General features: G+C 44.9%; 1 protein-coding gene and 1 long non-coding RNA gene across 2 annotated transcripts; both read right to left on the bottom strand.

The window, feature by feature from the left end:
* Positions 1 to 2,830: 2,830 nt before the first annotated feature.
* Positions 2,831 to 4,485, bottom strand: RRAGA (Ras related GTP binding A). The gene has a single exon (XM_008254386.5). It carries the CDS (start codon positions 4,203 to 4,205, stop codon positions 3,264 to 3,266), a length of 942 nt encoding a protein of 313 aa, XP_008252608.1. The 5' UTR covers positions 4,206 to 4,485; the 3' UTR covers positions 2,831 to 3,263.
* A 9,088-nt stretch (positions 4,486 to 13,573) lies between these two features.
* LOC149128781 (uncharacterized) lies at positions 13,574 to 18,968 on the bottom strand. The gene is made up of 3 exons (XR_016223903.1): positions 18,175 to 18,968; positions 13,899 to 13,986; positions 13,574 to 13,779 (listed from the first exon to the last, which is right to left on the bottom strand). It is a non-coding gene; the product is annotated as an uncharacterized LOC149128781 (long non-coding RNA).
* Positions 18,969 to 19,256: the final 288 nt, after the last annotated feature.

Here is a 19,256-nt window from a genome sequence, read left to right as displayed (position 1 = left end):
CTCCAAAATAGGTTTCCTCTGTTCCTCTTTCTGTTCTGATCTCCCATTTCTTACTGAAATGCTCAGTGAGCATGGGTCTTTACAAATACTGATTCAAAATTCTTCTGAAGCTGGAATACCTTACCCTCCATTTCTAGCTTATATTTATAGCTCTCTTAATGCTCAGAACAAATCTCAATTTCACCTTCAAATCTTAATCTGTCTATACCCATGTGCCTATTCCTTTTCAGAAATCTATGCTTTATCTTTACTGTTTTCACTCATTTAGTATTTTATTAATTGCTTTTATAATGTATTTTTTCATGGTTATATGTGATCTCTATTTACATACATTCCTGTGTAGACATATATATGGGGTGGATATATCTACACAGGGGTATACCCCAGGAGCCATGTGGCCACGTGTTTAGCAAACGTTTAAGATTGGAATTGTTCTGCCTCCAACATAATGGCAAAAATGTAACAGCAAAGAGGTCTAACTTATTGCTGTATTGGTTTTTTTCTCACATTCATATCAGATTACATAAAATGTGTTTTGTTCACTATTTGTAAAGTGTAAAAGTGTGTAAACATACTTGTACATCAAGTTGAAATCATACTCAAATGTCTATTTTAGTTGTTTAAGGAGGATAAGCATGTAATGTTGCTGAACATGAAAAATATTATCAAGTAGACCTTTAAAAAGTTGAAGTTGAACATTTAGGGAAATTTAACTGAACAAAAATGCTGGTATTTTGAAACTTTTTTTGTTTTTAAAAAATGTTTATTTTTTCAAAGAAATGGCAGTAGCCAATTGGAAACCTACTTATTCTTCAACTCCAATTTTGTTTTCTTTAAATTTAGAAGTGACTTAGTCATTACTATTTTAAACACCCCCCTCCCCCTTTTTCCCCTTTAAATGTTTACAATCTACTCATGCTGAATCTTTCCAAGGAGATTGCTTCAGCGTATTATCTCCAGGTCCTCACTTTGCTCCTTTTACCAAAAAGTGTAAAACACGATCCCATCATGCATCTTAGGGCTCCAGTTGTCAAAAATAGGAAAAAAAAATCTTTGGAATAGCCAATTAAGATGAATAGAAAAGTCCACACGAATACAGTTTGGTTGGGGCATGAATCCACTCCTATGTTCCTGGTAATCTGATCCCGCTCCATGAATCCTTGTAATTCATCCTCCCTATCCTATCCACAATATGATTTGAATCCAATGATCCAGCTCCAAGGATTGGGATCCAGTGAGCCCTCTCCAGTCCAAACCTTTATAACTAGCAAAACCAAAACAGAGGAGGGAAAATGTTAGATACTGTAATCAAAAAAGTTTTGAAACCTTTTGTTTACCATATTTCTTAACTATTAAGTCAATTTTATCTAAAAGAAAAACAGGAATTCTTGAGGTCTCTATAAAAGCAAACTAGTTACCCCCTACTGATTGTACTAAAATTAAAGAAAATATGGACATTTTCCTTAAAGTATTTGCTAAAGAGAATTTTTTTTGCCTTTAGATTATACAGTTGATGTAGGGATTACCTTTTTCATGCACTATGAATGACAAGACCATAACCTAAGCTTAAATTATGTCAGTGCTCTATGGCACCATTTATACATGTTATAGAAATCAATGTCTTGAATAAATGTTCAATGTCATACCATCTAGCTCTGGACTTTGCATATGATAAAAAGAACTGTGCCATACAAACCATAAAGTGATCACATAAGAATATTAATAACCTGGTCAATAAAGTAAGATTCAGTGATTCAAGTAAGAATATTTTGTTACTGTCATTTAGTTATTTTATTTACAACATGTACTTTTGAATGATTTTATAGGATGATATTGATACCATCAAGAGTTTTCTCATGTGGAGTCTGTTGCCACTGGTTCTATTTAGATGTACACCTCAACAGCTTCTGGCTCTTTATAGGTAGGGATCCTGTCACCCACATCTGCTTGCTGTAAGATAGCTATTGCCAGAACTGGAATAGGAGATTTTAGGTCTGTTCTGATTTCACTGTATCACATTTGCAAGTCCAAATTAGGAACCTCAGAAACCTCCCTCAAAAGTAACCTAAGAATCTTATTTGGTGTTTATCCAATTCCCAGGTAAATGCAAAGGGGGAAAGTTCCAGAGTGGGACATTTCCTTGAGAGAAGTCACTCATCTTTCTGGGCTTCAGCTTCCTCAGTATGTAAATTTGGAATCATGAGGGAATAATCTAAACTAAAAAAGCTAGGATTTTTCTGATCAGTTTTTCTGCCAATGGAGAGAATAGCGTGTAATGGTTAGAAGGGGGGGAGTCTAGTCAGATTGCCTGGATTTAGCTTTATCACCTAGTCATACCAGTGCTGCCATCTATTAAAATAGAGTTAAAAGTAACATACCTCATAGGTTGTGAAGATGAAGTAAGATAAATGCACATCAAGTGTTTATGAATACTTAGCGTTTACTGAGGGCTCAAATATTTAGACAGACTTCAGTCATCTGGGGGAGGAATGGTTCTGTAAGTGGTAATGATAGCAAACACTTTCCATGTTGTTTTAATAACCTTTAAGCAACCCTACTGGTATTATTCCAAGTTTACCAATGAAGAAACAAGCATAGTGTTATTGAGATCTGACTAAGTGAAAGGATCTGAATGCTAATTCAATTCAGGTGCTCTGGCTCCAGAGTCCATACTCTTAACCAATCTGCTGCAGCTGCCATCAAGTACTGCCAAAGTGATGGGGGGCTATGCTCATCAAATCAAATTTTCCAGCTAAGCAATAACTGGGGGCAGTCAGAATCTTTAGATTTACATATTAAGCTCTTTGAAATCATTTCAACTAACACCATATTTTAAATTGCTAACAATAAATGTTTATTCATAACTGAGGCCAAGAAGAATTTATAAATGCATTTTAATACCTTGCTGATAAAATAGTAACATTCCATCTTTGCAATCTGATAAGGAATACAGGAAGATATTGGTAAAGGCTTTGATGTGCATTACCTATTATATTATATCCAAGTAATCAGAATACATACACACAAACCACCTACTTTAGTGTTACACCATACCAACTTCTCAGAGGGGCCATCTTAAAGCTCTACTGGATAGCTGAGTAAATAGCTTCCAATGTTTCAGGACTGGGGAACAGGGAAGAAAGATGGAAACAGTAAGCAGCACACATTTCAAAGCCCACTTTTAAGCACACATTATATTAAAAATAAAGGATGCAAAAAAAAAAAAAGGCAATTCAGCACTTTCATACAGCATTTGGCAATATTCAACGCATGAGGAGGCTGTGCTTGGGGCCATCCACTCTTTCCAGCTTCTCAAAGTGTTTCCTGGCATTGCGAATGTTGATGAGAGTAGCTGCAGAAGGTATGGACGGATCTGACATAACCACCATCACATACGTGTTTGATGTGAAGATGTCGATGAAAGCAGCGAAGTTGGAATTCCTAACTTCCATGCTCTGGAAAGAAGCGGCCAATTTACTGCAGCTCAGCTTGAACTGCTTAATGATGTTGCTGATCTTCTCAAACCGGTGGACGTCACGCTGCTCTTTGCACTGGTAGTGTGAAATAACCAAGAACGTAGCCCTCTCGAACAGCAGAACTTCATCGGCCTCAATAATTTGGGCAAAATTCCTTAGGTTCATCTCCAGCTGCTGAACATTGGGGATGAGCTGATAGACAATACTGGACCAGGCTTTGTAGAGGGTTTCATCCCAGATGGATGTTCGGAAACAGGCGCACTCCAGGGGGCGAGACAGACGCCTCAGGTCTTCCTCTCGCTCTTTAAAAATCAGGTCACGCTGATCCTCCTGAACCAGATCCATTTTGTGCACCAGGCAGAAGATTTTGGCATCGGGAGAGTTCTGGAGGATGGCCTCCAGACAGGACTGGTAGTAATGCATGTCCTTTTCCAGTTCGCGGCTCTCCACGTCAAACACGTAAATCAAAACCTCGACGTTCCGGAAGATGTTGTCTCGCTGGCTGGTGAAGTAATTCTCCATGAAGGTGTCCTGACCGCCACAGTCCCACAGGTTCAGCACCAGGTTCCCCAGGAATCGGACGTGGGAGTGCTCCACATCAATGGTGGCACCCAGGCGCCGGGTGTCGCGAGCGATGTAATTTGCAAAGATAATCGACCTCATGCTGGTCTTCCCCGACCCGCTCTTCCCCATCAACAGCACCTTTTTCTTCATGGCTGTATTTGGCATCACCCGCCGGGACCGCCGCGGACTGGGCCTGAGGGCGCGGCCTCACTGCAGCGCGGGGCGAGGGCTGGAGGAGGTTCCGCGGGCTCGGCCTCGCTTGGCACTGGCGCAGCCGTGCAGCCGGGGAAGCCTAGGGCGCGAGTTCGGGCTGGAACGGCTTCGGCGGGGCTAGCGCTCCCTCAGAGGAGAGCGCCTGGGGCAGCCAGCTGCAACCGCTCGGGAGGCTCGCCTTCCGACAGAAGCCAGCCGCTGCCTCCGGGCCACCACCCACTTCCGGCAGCGATATCGCGAGAAACCCGCGCTCCCGCTCCCACCCACTTCCGGCCGTGGTGTCGCAACAGCGCGGTGCTGGGCGGTCGTTCCCTGTAGGGCATGGAGAAACTGCTTGGTTCCTGGAACCAGATAAAGTAGAAGATATACGCAAGGACTCTGGTGTTTTGTTGTATTACAGCTGGGTCTACGGTTGCCAGGGGTACTGGGTAGTTGGTCTGGGGAATGCTGCCCTCTCGTGGCAAAAAAGAAAAATCCACACTCCAACACCACCACCACCACAAATTTGCTTTGAGAGCAAGGATTTTGGACAGGGGCAACAGGCAGGTGAATTGGAGCAAAGGCCTAATGAATCCAGACTGTACAGATGAGGAAGGAGACTTTGAGATAGTAAGTGATTGCTCAGTGCTACACATGTAGATGGTGGTGACTGCTTTTTACACACCTAGGGAAGTTCCTTTCTCACATCTGTTTTTCTCATAACTTCAGACTTGAGAATTTCTTTAAAAAAGATTTATTTATTTATTTGAAAGTCAGAGTTACACAGAGAGAGAGGAGAGGCAGAGAGAGAGAGAGAGAGGTCTTCCATCTGCTGGTTCACTCCCCAATCGGCTACTGTGCTGATCTGAAGCCAGGAGCCAGGAGCTTCTTCCAGGTCTTCCACAAGGGTGCAGGTGCCCAAGGACTTGGGCCATCTTCTACTGCTATCCCAGGCCACAGCAGAGAGCTGGATCAGAAGTGGAGCAGCTGGGTCTTGAACCGAGGCCCATATGGGATGCCGGTGCTTCAGGTCAGAGCGTTAACTGCGCCACAGCGCTGGCCCCTGATTTGTAATATTGATCAGGTAATTTAAAGCAAAATCTATTAGGAATGATAAGTAGTTTTTGTACTAAGAGAATTCGAATGATTTTACTTATTAAAAAGTTCCAGGTTATGGAACACACACACACACACGCACTCACCCACTCCCCAAAGTCCAACTTTGTTTCTGTTAATTCTCTGCCTCACCCTGACTGACCCTCGGTCTCACCTACAGCTGCTGCTCTCCTTAGCACCAGTGGGGGCCACGTGTGAATCTGGAAGCCACTGAGGACCAATTTTCACTGTGAAGAGGAAAAATTAATGATCCACCTCAAAACAGACCTGAATCACATTCACCTCTTCACAAGTGCAAACAACTTCACTTTGAACGGTTCTGAAAAAGTTATAAATGCATACCAACTCTAACTAGTATAAAAGGTGAATATTGTATGATTAAGCCTGAACCATTACAATCTAGAAATTTATGGTGTTTGTTATTTCCATTGCTTACTCTTGAGTGATAAAAGCACGTTTTATGTGATCCCCCTGTCTCCCACATAAAGAAAATGACTCAAGATTTTTAGATTAACAAAGAATATATTAAAACATTTTACATTCTTTCCACAACTGCATAAGAAAGCAGGCATCCTCAATACTTATAAGGAACAGTGTGTTTTCTACACATCTAAAAATTAATTACAACCAGGAAAAACATCCACAAGAATGTCTTCACCAGCTACAGAACTGCCGTAAGGAAAGGCCAACTTGCTTTACCGCACATATCTGCCTGCAGGCTGAGATAAACATTCTCTAAAAAACTGCTGACTGAATAAAGCACCTAATGTGTCTTTTATTATTTTACTTCGCATTGACCCTGACTCTTAGGCAATCACAGATCTACTTTCTCTCCAAAATTTTTGCCTTCTCTAGAAATTTCATATAAAAGGAATTACAGAATTATATATGTATTGTATTTGACTTTTCTTTAGCATAAGTTTTTGAATTCATCCATATTGAAGCATGTGTTAGTTCTTTATTTTTATTGCTAAATAGTATTCCAGGTGTAGTGCAGTGGGGTAAGCCTGGCCACCTGTGGCGCCAGAATCACATATGAGCACTAGTTTGAGTCTCAGATGCTCCACTTCGAATCCAGCTTTTTGCTAATGCACCTGAGAAAGCAGCGGAAGATGGCCCAAGTGTTTGGGCCTCATGCCACCCAGCGGGGAGACCTGGATGGAGTATCTGGCTCCTGACTTCAGCATGGCCCGATTTGGATAGGGAACCAGTAGATGGAAGACCTCTCTCTCTCTCTCTCTCTCTCTCTCTCTCTCTCTCTTTTCCACTACCCCAACTCTGTCTTCCAAATAGATAAAATAAATCTTTAAAAAAAAAATAGGTTCATTGTATGAATATACATTGCTACATTTTTGCTCATTTACCATTGATGGAAATTAGGATTTTTTCCCAGTTCTTAGGTTATTATGAATAATATTGCTGTGAATATCTATATAAAAGGCTTTGTGTGGACATGTCTTTAGTTCTCTTGGTTAAATTCACAAAGGAATTGCTGTGTCATGTTAAGTGCCTGATTAAAGAACTTCTAAAGAACCTGCCAAAATGTTTTTTTTTTAGACTTGTTTAATTTGCTTTGAAATGCAGAGTTACAGAGAGAGAGAGAGAGAAAGAAAGAGGGAGAGAGAGAGAGAGAAGAGAGAAAGAGAAAGGTCTTCCATGGCTGCAATGGCCAGGGCTGGGCAGAGCTAGGAGCTTCTTCCCATTCTCCCATGTGGGTGCAGGAGCCCAAGTACTTGAGCCATCTTCTGTTGCTTTCTCAGGCACATTAGCAGGGAGCAGGATTGGAAGTGCAGCAGCTGGGACTCGAACTGGTGCCCATATGTGATGCTGGCACTGCAGGCTGCGGCTTAACCTGCTAAGGGACTGCGCTGGCCCCTGACAAAGTATTTTATTTTATTTTTTTTAAAGATTTATTTTATTTATTTGAAAGACAGAGTTACAGAGATAGCTAGCTAGAGCCAGAGAAAGAGAGGTCTTCCATCAGCTGTTCACTCCCCAGATGGCTGCAATGGATGGGGCTATGCCAGGCTGAAGCTAGGAGCCAGGAGCTTCTTACGGGTCTCCCACATAGATTCAGGGGCCCAAGCACTTGGGCCATCTTCCACTTCTTTCTCAGGCCATAGCAGAGAGCTGGATGGAAGTGGAGCAGCTGAATCCCAAACTGGCGCCCATATAGGATGCTGGCACTGCAGGTGGTGGCTTTACCCACTGTGCCACAGCACTGGCCCCCAAAGTGTTTTCCAAAGTGGCTGAACTGGGGTTGGTGTAGAGGACTAAGGCTCCATCTGAGGCGCCAGCATCCCATATGAATGCCCGTTCTAGTCCTGGATGCTCCTCTTCCAATCTAGCTCTGTGCTATGGCCTGGGAAAGCAGAAAATGGCCCAAGTCCTTGGGCTCCTGTACCTGCATGAAAGACCCAGAAAAAGCTCCTGGCTGCTGGCTTCAGATTGGTTCAACTCTGGCCATTATAGCTATTTGGGGAGTGAACTAGTGGATGGAAGACCTCTCTGTCTGTAAATGAGCAAAATGGCCAGGTCTGGGCCAGGCCAAAGCCAGGAGCCTGGAACTTCATCCAGGACTTCCATGTGGTTGGCAGGAACCAAGCACTTGGGCCATCTTCCACTGCCTTCCCAGGCACTTTAATAGGGAGCTGGGTCAGAAGTGGAGTAGCCAGGACTTGAACAAGTGCTGATATGGGATGCCAGCATTATAAGCAGCAACTGAACCTGCTATGCCACAACACTGGCCCCATGGCTATAATATACAGAACTTACAGCAAAATCAGCAAAGGGAGAAGGCACATGGGGCAAAGTCTGGAGGAGTCCAGGTGCATGCTTTCCAAAGTCCTCTCCCAGTGGAGTCACACAAGATGTACTTAATTCTTCCAACCCAAGAAACGTGAAATATTGTCCGCTAGGAAATCTCATCAGAGACTCAGTTCCCAGGGTGTTTACTGGGGGTCAGTCAAGTAAGCACCATCTGCCTATCACGTACTAAAAGTCCAGTGTGCAGCCTAAGTCTCAATATTTGTACAATTGTTTAGGCACAGTGAATCATTCCTGCAGAGAACAGGGCGAGGTGGGGGACTCTCCCCAAATCCAAATTCTTAGCCTAGGGCTAAATTCGTAAGCAGAATTTTGCAAGGGTAGCAGTTTCAGGCTTGCTGTGTTAATTTCTTTCTTCTTCTTTTTAAAAGATTCATTTTTTTTGAGTTGTAAGAATTCTTTGTGTATTCTGCATACAAGTCTTATCAGATAAGTGATTTGAAAATATTTCTTGGTCTGTACTTACCTTTTGTTTCTCTTAACACTGTCTTTTGAAGAGTACACTATAATTTTCAGTGTCTGATATTTCAATTTTTAATTTTTATATTTTGGTGTATGTCTACTCTTGTCTAATTCAAGGTCAAAAAGATTTTCTTAAGTACCTTATTCTACAACTAATTTTTTTTTTTTTTTTTTTGACAGGCAGAGTGGATAGTGAGAGAGAGAGAGACAGAGAGAAAGGTCTTCCTTTTGCCGTTGGTTCACCCTCCAATGGCTGCCACGGCCGGTGTGCTGCGGCCAGCACACCGCGCTGATCCGAAGGCAGGAGCCAGGTGCTTCTCCTGGTCTCCCATGGGGTGCAGGGCCCAAGCACTGGGCCATCCTCCACTGCCTTCCCGGGCCACAGCAGAGAGCTGGCCTGGAAGAGGGGCAACCGGACAGAATCCGGCGCCCCGACCAGGACTAGAACTTGGTGTGCCAGTGCCGCTAGGTGGAGAATTAGCCTATTGAGCCGCGGCGCCGGCTCTACAACTAATTTTTACTTGTAACATTTGAGTCTATGTTGAATTCTGAATAAACTCTTGTGTATAATTTGATATCAAGGTATACATTCTTTGTTAATACTTTTCCTGCGCATGGATGGCCAGTTGTCCCAGCACCATCTGTGGAAAAGGCCATCCTTTCCTTAGTGAATTGCCTTGCCACCTTTGTTGAGTTAAATATGAGTATAATTATGTATTCTCCATTCTCTTCTTTTGGTCTATATGTCTATTGTTATGCTAAAATCCCACAGTCTTGATTAATGCAGTGATAGTTTTGACGGTAAGTTCGAAATTGGGTAATTTAAGTCCATTTTTCTTTGTGTTTCAAAATTGTTGGGCTATTCTAGGACCTTTATATATATGCACATGTTTTTAATTAAAAATTTTTTGAAAAAGATTTATTTATTTGAAAGCTATAATGAGAGAGAGAGAGAGATCTTCCATTGCTGGTTTCCTCCCCCATTTCCCAAATGGCTACAATAACTGGGGCTGGTCAGACCAAAGCCAGGAACCAGGAGCTTCTTCCTAGTCTCCCATGAGGGTGGCAGGGGCCTCGGGTCTGGGGCCATCTTCTGCTGGTTTTCCAGGTGCTTTAGCAAGGAGTTAGATTGGAGGTTGAGCAGACGGGACAGGAACTCATGCCCATATGGAATGCTGGTGTCAGAGGCAGCAGCGTAACTCTCTATGCCATAACACCAGTCCCAGAATTTTTTCTTATAAAGTTATAGAATGGATCAATGAAGATAACCTCATATTGTTTGAGACACACACACACACAGGTCCCATCTGCTGATCCACTCCCCAGATGTCTGCCACGAGGCCAAAGCTAGCAGCTGGAAACTCAGTCTTGGTCTCCTACATGAGTGTGGCAGGAGCCATTATCATCACTGCCTCCCAGAGTCTGCATTAGCAGGAAATTTGAGTCAAGAGCTGGAGCTGATTATCAAACCCAGGCACTCCAATTTGGGGCTTGTGTGTCTTAACAACTAGACCAAATGTCCACCCCAATTTGCCTTTTTTTTTTTTTTTTTTTTTTGCCAGGCAGAGTTAGACAGTGAGAGAGAGGGACCGAGAGAGAGTTATAGACAGTGAGTGAGAGAGAGAGAGAGACAGAAAGGTCTTCCTTCCATTGGTTCACTCCCCTAATGGCCGCTACGGCCGGCGCTACGCCGATCCGAAGCCAGGAGCTGGGTACTTCCTCCCAGTCTCCTATGTGGGTGCAGGGACCCAAGCATTTGGGCCATCCTCCACTGCCTTCCTGAGCCACAGCAGAGAGCTGGCCTGGAAGAGGAGCAACCGGGACTAGTACCCAGCGCCCCAACCGGGACTAGAACCCCGGGGTGCCAGCACCGCAGGCGGAGGATTAGCCAAGTGAGCCATGGCGCTGGCATAATTTGCTAATTTTTTAAGAAAAAGATCTTTACATTTATATTCATGATATTGATCTGTAGTTTTCATGTAGTAATTTTTTCCCTCCTGGCTTTGGAGAAGAGTAATACTGGCCCCATAGATGAACTGAGAACTGTTGCTTCTATTTTCTTTTTTAAAAAACAATCTTTTAAATAAAAGATGACTTATTTAGTATTTATTTATTTGAAACTCAGAGTTACAGAGAGGTAGAGAGACACAGAGAGATCTTCCATCCATGGTTCACTCCCCAGTGGCTGCAACATCCAGGGCTGAGCCAGGCTGAAGCCAGGAGCCAGGAGCTTCAATGGGTCTCCCATGTGAGTGGCAGGAACCCTGCTTTTCTTAGGCCGTTAGCAGGGAGCTGGATGGGAAGTGGAGCAGCTGGGACTCGAACCGGCATCCACAGGAGATGCTGGCATGCAGGTGGCAGCTTTATCCATTATACCACAATGCCTGCCCCTGATCCTTGTTTGAATCATTCAGCATAGTACCTGGCTCATTGTAGGGGATTGATACGTGAAATGAATGAATGGCTGAATGGTAGAGATCTAAGTTGTATGCATGGTGGACTAGCCCTTTGTTGATGCCAGTGAAACTTACTAATCTTAAATAGTTAGGGATGTTAAAAAGATAAAGTTTTGCAGGGCCAGTGCTGTGGCACAGTGGGTTAAAACCCTGGCCTGAAGCGCCAGCATCCCATATGGGCACCAGTTCGAGTCCCAGCTGCTCTACTTCCAATCCAGCTCCCTGCTAATGTGCCTAGGAAAGCAGCAGCAGAAGATAGCCCAAGTCCCTGGGCCCCTGTGCCCACATAGACACTAGGAAAAAACTCCTGACTCTGGATCAGCTCAGCTCCTGCCATTGCAGCCATTTGGGGAGTGAACCAGCAGATGGAAGACCTCTCTCTCTGGGTCTACCTCTCTCTGTAACTCTTTCTTTTTGGCCACTGTCTTTCAAATAAATAAAATAAATATTAAAGACAGTTTTGCTAAAATGTTTTGTAGTTAGAAGAACAATGATAATTTTTAATATTGTTACATAAAATGGCTTATAGATGAATTTGGGATCAGGTGGGTTATAACAATAAAATTGTGCAGCTCCATTGTGAATTTTACCAAATATTTTGGGGCAAATATGAAAGATGGCTACAGAGAAGTAAATGCAAGCATTTAAGAAAAATTACTACTTGTAGTGGTCTTTTTTTTTTTTTAAAGATTTATTTATGTATTTGAAAGGCAGAGTTACAGAGAGGCAGAGACAGACAGAGAGAGAGAGATCCTCTACCTGCTGGTCCACTCCCCATATGGCCACAAGGGCCAGAGCTGAGCTTATCCAAAGCCAGAAGCCAGGAGCCAGGAGCTTCCTCCAGGTCTCCCATGCTGGTGCAGGGGCCCAAGCACCTAGGCCATCCTCCACTGCCCTCTCAGGCTGCAGCAGAGCTAGATTGGAAGTAAAGCGGTGGGTCTCGAACTAGTGCCCATATGAGATGCTGGCACCTCAGGCGGTGGCCTTACCTACTACACCACAGCACCGGCCCCTGTAGTGGTCTTGAGGATCCTCAGCTTACCCACTAACTCATTACTTTCTTGGGTAGAAAAGTTTGCAAAGATTGATGTGAGTCTGACTTCTAAAATCTAGTGCTCATTAATTGTGTGATCTTGAGTTTACCCTCCAGCTTTGGGGTTCTGATTAGTAATATGAGCATGGCAAATCTATGTGAGCTTAAGAGATGCACAAGAGAGCATGGAGGGAGAGAAGTACAGAAAGAGTGTGATGCAGAGCAAGTTCAGTAAATAGTTCGCAGGTGAAGAAATCCCGAGAGTGGAGTTAGGGAGGTATTTTTTTTTTTTAAGGTTTATTTATTTGAAAGGCGAAGAGAGAGAGAGAGAGAGAGTCTTCCATCTGCTGTTTCACTCCCCAGATGGCCACAACAACCAGGGCTGAGTCCATCTGAAGCCAGGAGCCAGGAGCTGCTTCTGGGTCCCCTATACGGCTGCAGGTGCCGAAGCACTATAGATACAGCATTGTTGGGGCTATTTTACCCATACCCTCTTCATCTTTCAAGATCTCTATCCTCTGTTAAGGTCAGAGATAAAGGGTATTGAAAGTATCATGGTTGTTGACTTGTCTATAAAAACTAGCTACCCCCAAAGGCAGCTGGAATGGCTGGGGCATAAGCAGGTGTCTTCTGTTGGAAGATTTATGGATAATGTTCTGGCATTTGTCAGGAGAAGGCTGGTGGGGCTGGCACTGTGGCACAGTGGGTTAAGATGCTGCTTGTGATGCCAGCATCTCATATCAGAGTGCTAGTTCCCATCCTGACTGTTCCACTTCCAATCCAGCTCCTTGCTAATGTGCATGGAAAAGCAGCAGATGATGGTCCCTGCCACCCACATGAGATGTGTATGAAATTCCAGGCTCCTGGCTTCAGCTTAGTCCAGCCTCAGCTGTTGTAGTCATTTGGGAAGCAACTCGGGATGAAAGATCTCTCTAAAAGAGAGATAATTCTTCAAGAGAAGGCTGGTATCCAGCAGTGTAATACATTTTAAATAGTGTTACTATTTAACAGAGGGTTACTTAAAAAAAGTGGCATTAAAAGGTAATGTGCAGTTTACAAGAACTTTTGGAACAGCCTTATGTTCTTTTCATTTTCCCAACCATTTAAAAGTGTAAAAACCATTTTTGGGCCACCCAAAAACAGGTGGCCAGGTGAATCTGGTCTGGAGGCAAAAGTTTGCTGACCTCCCTTCTAGAACCTAGTATGGAAGAAAAACAACAGCAGTAAGAAAACTCTGAATATTAAATGCCCTGCAATTCAAGATGCCTCAATGCATTCACTAAAACTAATGCAGAAAGTTAGGGAGTGTGGGGAAAAAATGCATAAAAGATTTTGATACTTCAAGTTCCCATTCCCCATAAGCACAATGTTATAAGGTTTAAAACCCAAACTAGTTACCACAGCAGTGTTCTCAAACTTGTTTTTTTTTTTTTTTGCAGTCAGCAAGTTCACTATTTTATTAAAGTCACATAAATGATTTGACAAAAGTACACATTCGAATGCCATCACTGGTTTGTTCTAACGCACGGTGAATTACTAGAATACAACAAGGCGACTCCCGCACACGGAGGACTGCAGGGAGGGTGCGTATTCTCAAGGACAGATCTCTCCAGTAGGTTAGGCCAGGCAGACTTTACTCCCCAAGGATGTGCCTCTGCAAAGATTGGTTAGGAAAGTGGAGGGCTTTTTTTTTTTTTTTTTTCCTCTCTCAATTATTATGCAACAACAAAAAAGGCCATGCACAAGTTTTACAACACCTGATAAAAAAGATACAGAACCTGGTTCAAGTCACCAACTCAGCAAGCTTGCGTCTTCACTCCGTCATTTTTTCTGGTTAGGCCGCTCATGCCGTGACTCACTCCTAAATGAAAGGCTGTTAGTACTTCAGGAATGCTCGCCCCTGCGCACACAGCAAGACACACGCCCCGTCACCACCAAGTCACTGCCCCTTCCCTACACAGTAACGCAAAAGGACACACCACAAACCTGGGACTAGAGACCACATTTATTTTACAGTTTTAAAAACTAATCTATCACCACTATCAATGTAGGATTTCTGTCAGACCCTGTATTCAGGGGAGGGGATCTGTACCAGCCAGCCCGTGAGAAGATTTGGGCAAGTCTGCCAGAAGCATGTGCGAGAGCCCTGCCACGGGACAGACACAGCGAGGCGCCTTCTCCTTTCAAGAGAAGCTATCCAGGACACGGCTGTGCGTCTTCAGAGAAGCAGCGAACACACAGCTTACCATCTTCTGGACTAAAAACTTCTCACACAGAGAAAGGCAGACTTTCGCTTTCTTTAACCCCTTTCAAAGTTAGAGTAGAATCAGTGAGGAAAGCAGGAGCCTGGCTAGTCTGAAGTGGAACAGTTAAGGTTTTTACAGATAATCGACCATGAAAACAAGCCCAGTGCGCTCTCCCACCTACTCACTGGTTCGACTGTCGGCTGCTTCTAAACCAGCCAGCAGTACTTACCCAAGGTACAGCAACTCAAATCCGCACCCCACCCCATCCCCCCAAAATGCTTCTCATTGAGTTACCCAGAATGGTCTTATTCAGAAGGTAGCCGCCTCAGTTGTGCTGGGAACCCTAACAGGGTGTTGCTCCCTGGAAATGTTGATTTTTCAAAAACACTCGTCAAGCAGTCAGCATTAGGGAGCTGCTGCCTCCAAATCCGATTTCACATCAAACAATGCTGTTATACCTAGCTACAGGCTCACTGTTAGCCACCATTAATCAACTATTAGTACGTGAAACGAACCGTTCTCAGGAAAAAGGCCTACAGATAATCCACTTTTCAGCTAGTCTATTAAAAGTTCCCACAGCAATGAGCCTTAGGTAGGTGGGCTGTGGCCCCACTAGAGCAGTCCAGGGTAGACTGAATAAGCTCACGTTGTCACAATCGGTTCTTATGTGAAAATGTCCCCCTTCTGCACCAGTGAAAGGGGTGGATTTGTTGCACACTCACTGAGTTAGTAATTTTAACTCCAGAGTTCAATTTCACCAACTCTACTGCAAGTGTGAAGCCCACTTAAGTGAGGGCTGGCCAATATAAAGCATCCACCCAGGCCTCTAGCTCATCCAGATCTATAGGACGAAGAAGAAATAACACATCAAGCAGGACAGAGAAGTTCTGAGCGAATCCGTAATGCTCTCCAGGAAGGGTTACAATTCAAAGCAGATTCCTACCAATAATAGAAGTCAAATGACAACAGTGGCTGCACAGTGGAGTCAGCTTAGAGTTCATAGTGAGCTGAGGTGTAAACTATCACCTTATGTATTTTCCTTTTAAAACAGCAAACAAACAAAAGACTAAGTTTGGGAAGGGTTTGGCTAAACATACTTTTAAATAATTCTACCAAAAAATTAAAAAAAACAGGCATGTAGATCACTTGTTTCAAGAATGCTTTTATACAGGTGTTTCACAAAACATTGGTTTTACAAGACAGAATTAGATCTTCAGCAAGGGAGCACACAATGTACTACTGTACTACAGTTCAAAAAATCTAGTTACCATTAGCACAGTTCATATGTAATTCACTCTCTTCGATTCTTTCTCCATCCTTGTCAGCTTTCCAATCAGCACAGTTTCACCTTCTCCAGCATAATCTTCCCTCTTCCACAACACTGAGAAACATTACATTTTGATGTCTGAATAGGTATATAGTCCGTAGCTTTATTTTGTAACTAATGTCTTAAATAGTGCTGGTCCTGGGTAGCTGAAGGGATGAAATGTGTTTCTAAAACATGCAACATTGTCTGATATTTCAAGTGTTTAAAAATCACACACATCAGTAATGCAGCCAACTGAATACCAAGTATCACAGCCATTCCCCCAGACTGTCCAACAAGCAGGCCTTGTACTGTGAAGAACAAAGGGTCTGGTCCGAGCCGTGGAAAAGGCACGATTCACTTGCCTTAAGGAAAAGCGCATTTTCTCCTTCAGGCCACGGAGAGCTGCCGAGAGCAGGCCACAGGATCTCCCTGACTCACACTAGCAGGATCAAGGTTGGGTAATTCTCAAATTAGGGCTCACATACCGTCCTTTAAGCCATCCTAAAAAAGCCTCTTTATAAAATCTCATGTTAGGAAATCACGTATCTATCAGCAGGGCAGAATTGACCATCAAAGCATTCCTAACTGAAGCAAGAAGACAGCCAAAAGTGTTAACAACAGAGCTGTAAAAGTATCTTGCATCCTGGAGGGAAAAAGTGTCAAACTTGCTTTCTAAGTGGTGTTTCCTTCCTTCCCATGGTTCTCAGGGCCAGGCAAGTGGAAGCAACACTGTCGTTGGGGGAAGGCTGCTGGGAGAGGGCCAAAGAATCTCTAGAACCATGGTTCTTGAGTGTGGTCCCTGGCAAGCAGCATCAGCAAGAGGACTTGTAAGGAATGCCCATTCTCAGCCCACTCCAGACCTGCCCGGCGGGGAGCCCCCAGCAGCTGGTTTTTAATCAAGCCGGGTGGTTCTGATGCCCACTAAACTCTCAGACGCACTGCTCCAAGGCATCATTACCTACACCTGGAGAAGGGATTGAGCACCCACGTGAGCCGTGAAAGCCTGCGCTCATAAAGGGCCTTGTCCTCCAGCGCTCAGAACTGTGGGGAACGGCGGCTTTGACCCCTGAGGCTAGCGAGTGGGTTTCCACAGGAAGATCTGGAAACGGTACTCAGGGCTCGGCCTTCTGGAGGTCAAGGGGTGCACTTCCATGGGCGGGGCACCCGTGGATCCTAGAAGTAGAAAACGCCACTCCACACGCCGCAGGAGAGTTTTGGGCCTCTTAGGACAATTGACCGTGGCGTTTGCGCATGGGAGCACCCAGCAGCTTTCCCTCCAATGTTTCTCCAGCTTTCCCCAAAGTCCGCTGGGGAGACTGTGTCCTGGGCCCGCCAAGGGAGGTGCCGGGAGCTTCCCGACCTCACAAGCGGTGTTTGTGATGTCACCACCATCTCAAGGCGGGCTCCTCCTGGCTTTGGTGATGTCATAGAGGACCCGTGATCCCGGGCCCTGGGGCTTCCAGGGGCTGGGGAGGCCGCACCAGGCTAGTGGGACCGGGCGGTGTGCAGGGAGAGGCCCCCCCAGGCTCCGTGCTGCTCCCTCGGCGCGCAAGGCCAGCTCCGGGAAGGGAACGGAGGACAAGACTTTACAAGAGGGCCACTTGGTTTTCTTTCGTGTGGATGTTCAGAATCTCTGCCAAGGCCCTTGAGATTTGGCGTGCTCCCTCCCGGGCTGTTGGGGTCTACAAGCAGCTGCCGCTGGGGGTGCTCTGAGGGGACATCAGGTCCTCAGGATGGCCCCTGTGAAGAGGAAGTGCATCTGCGACCTGTGCTCTTGCGGGTAAGGAGGCTGCGCCCAGCGCAAGGCTGGGGAAGCCTGGCTTTTCCGACTCTGGAGCCAGGCAGGACGTTTCCCACAAAGCGGGGCTGGGGCCTCAGCCTGCGGCTTAGCTAGGAGCGCAGGTGGACTCACCCACCTGTCGCTGTTGTCAGCTTGCAGCGCCTGCAGCCAGCACTTCATGTGCTGGGCTTGAATTGAAGCAGGTGAATGGAGCTGTTCCCAGGGCTTTCCTTGTGTCAGAGCTGCAGGAAGGTTGAAAGTGGGCCCAGCCCTGGCACAGCTTGTATCTCTTCCTTGCAGCCCAGAGAGTGTCATGGACCGAAAACACAGGCCAGCTTTGCTTCTTTTGTGCTAGGGTGCTTCTTTAAGGACCCAGGTTGGGAAGATAATTTCTTTAAAAAAATTTTAAAGTGACTTTTACTTTATTAACTTATTTGAAGGTTAGAATTACAGAGACAAGGAGAGCCAGAGACCGAGATCTTGCATCTGCTGATTCATTCCCCAAATGACGACAACCACCTGGGCTGAGCCAGGCCAAAGTCAGGAGTTTAACCTGGTTCTCCCACGTGGGCAGCAGGGGCCCAGGCACAGTGTTTGGGATAGAAATGTGTAAGACAGTGCTTCCATCTTTGCACAGATGGGATGGCAGGAAAGCTCATGAAGAGGGTACACAGTGAGACATCTCCTCCTGCCCCCGGCAGGCGCCTGACTTACCTGGATGCCCCTTCTCTGCCTCTATTCCCTTCTGTTCCTGTAAAAATTCTCTCAGACGTGGAGACTGTCCTGGAGTGTGTTCTCCTTTCCTTCTCCCCCTCTTGGTTTCAATCGGGAGTCTCCAGTTTGGACCTCACATCCCAGCCTTTTCTATTCTTCGATTTGCAGTCTCCGTGCTTGTTGATGCGTCTGGCTGCCTCGTGACCCTCCGCTTGGAGCCGTCTCCCACTAGCTGCCCCTCGCATGTGAACCATCATTTAACTGTTTCCAGAGTCTGGTCCTTTCCTCTTCGCGATCTTTCTTAGAATGGTTCTTTGCCTGGCTCTTTTTTGTTAGGTTTGGAAACTGCCCCTAACACCTTGCTAGCTTTACCCACTGTGATTTCTTTGCTTGGAACCACTCTTCCAGCTGGCTTTGGGTCTTCTGATTGGCCCTCCCTGTTCCTTACCATCGCCCTTCCTTTCTCCCAATTGCCTACGTCCCTCTTCCTGCTGCCCGACCTTTAAGGCCCTGTTTCTATTGCAAGGTTCCCATTAGCCCAGCTCTGTAGGGCCCTGTCAAAGAGACCCTGCTCTGTGTTACTTGTTTCTGATTGTGCCTGCCTGCTTCACAGCTCCCATGGACTGTGTACTCTGGGAAAGCAGAAACCATGATTTCCAACTGTGTGTTTTTAATACTGAAACATTTCTCTCCATATAGCTATCAAAAATATCTTTTTGAACGAATGTTTTTTGCTTGTTAAGGTTAGTAACATGCCAACAATGGATTAGAGATACAAGACTTGGAGTTGTGCTATCTAGTAGAGTAACCACATGTAGCAATTTCATGTCGATGTCGATGAATTAAAAGGAAATACAATCGTAACTTGTTATAATTGTACTAGCTTATTTCAAGTATCAGTAACCAGATGAGTCTGGTCTCCCACGTGGTTGGCAGGGACTCAAGTACTTGAATCATCATTGCTGCTGCTGGGATCTGAATTTCAAGGAGCTGGAGTTGGGAGCCAGAGATGAGTATCAAATCCAGGCATTCTGATATGGAATACTTTTTAAAAATTTTTTTATTAATTTGAAAGAGCTACA

Source organism: Oryctolagus cuniculus, chromosome 1, assembly GCF_051225735.1.
Source record: "Oryctolagus cuniculus isolate XC-2025 breed Fujian yellow rabbit chromosome 1, ASM5122573v1, whole genome shotgun sequence".
In the NCBI taxonomy this organism is placed as follows: domain Eukaryota; kingdom Metazoa; phylum Chordata; class Mammalia; order Lagomorpha; family Leporidae; genus Oryctolagus; species Oryctolagus cuniculus.
Note: the sequence above shows the minus strand (reverse complement) of the source record. Positions and strands in the feature narration are given on the sequence as shown.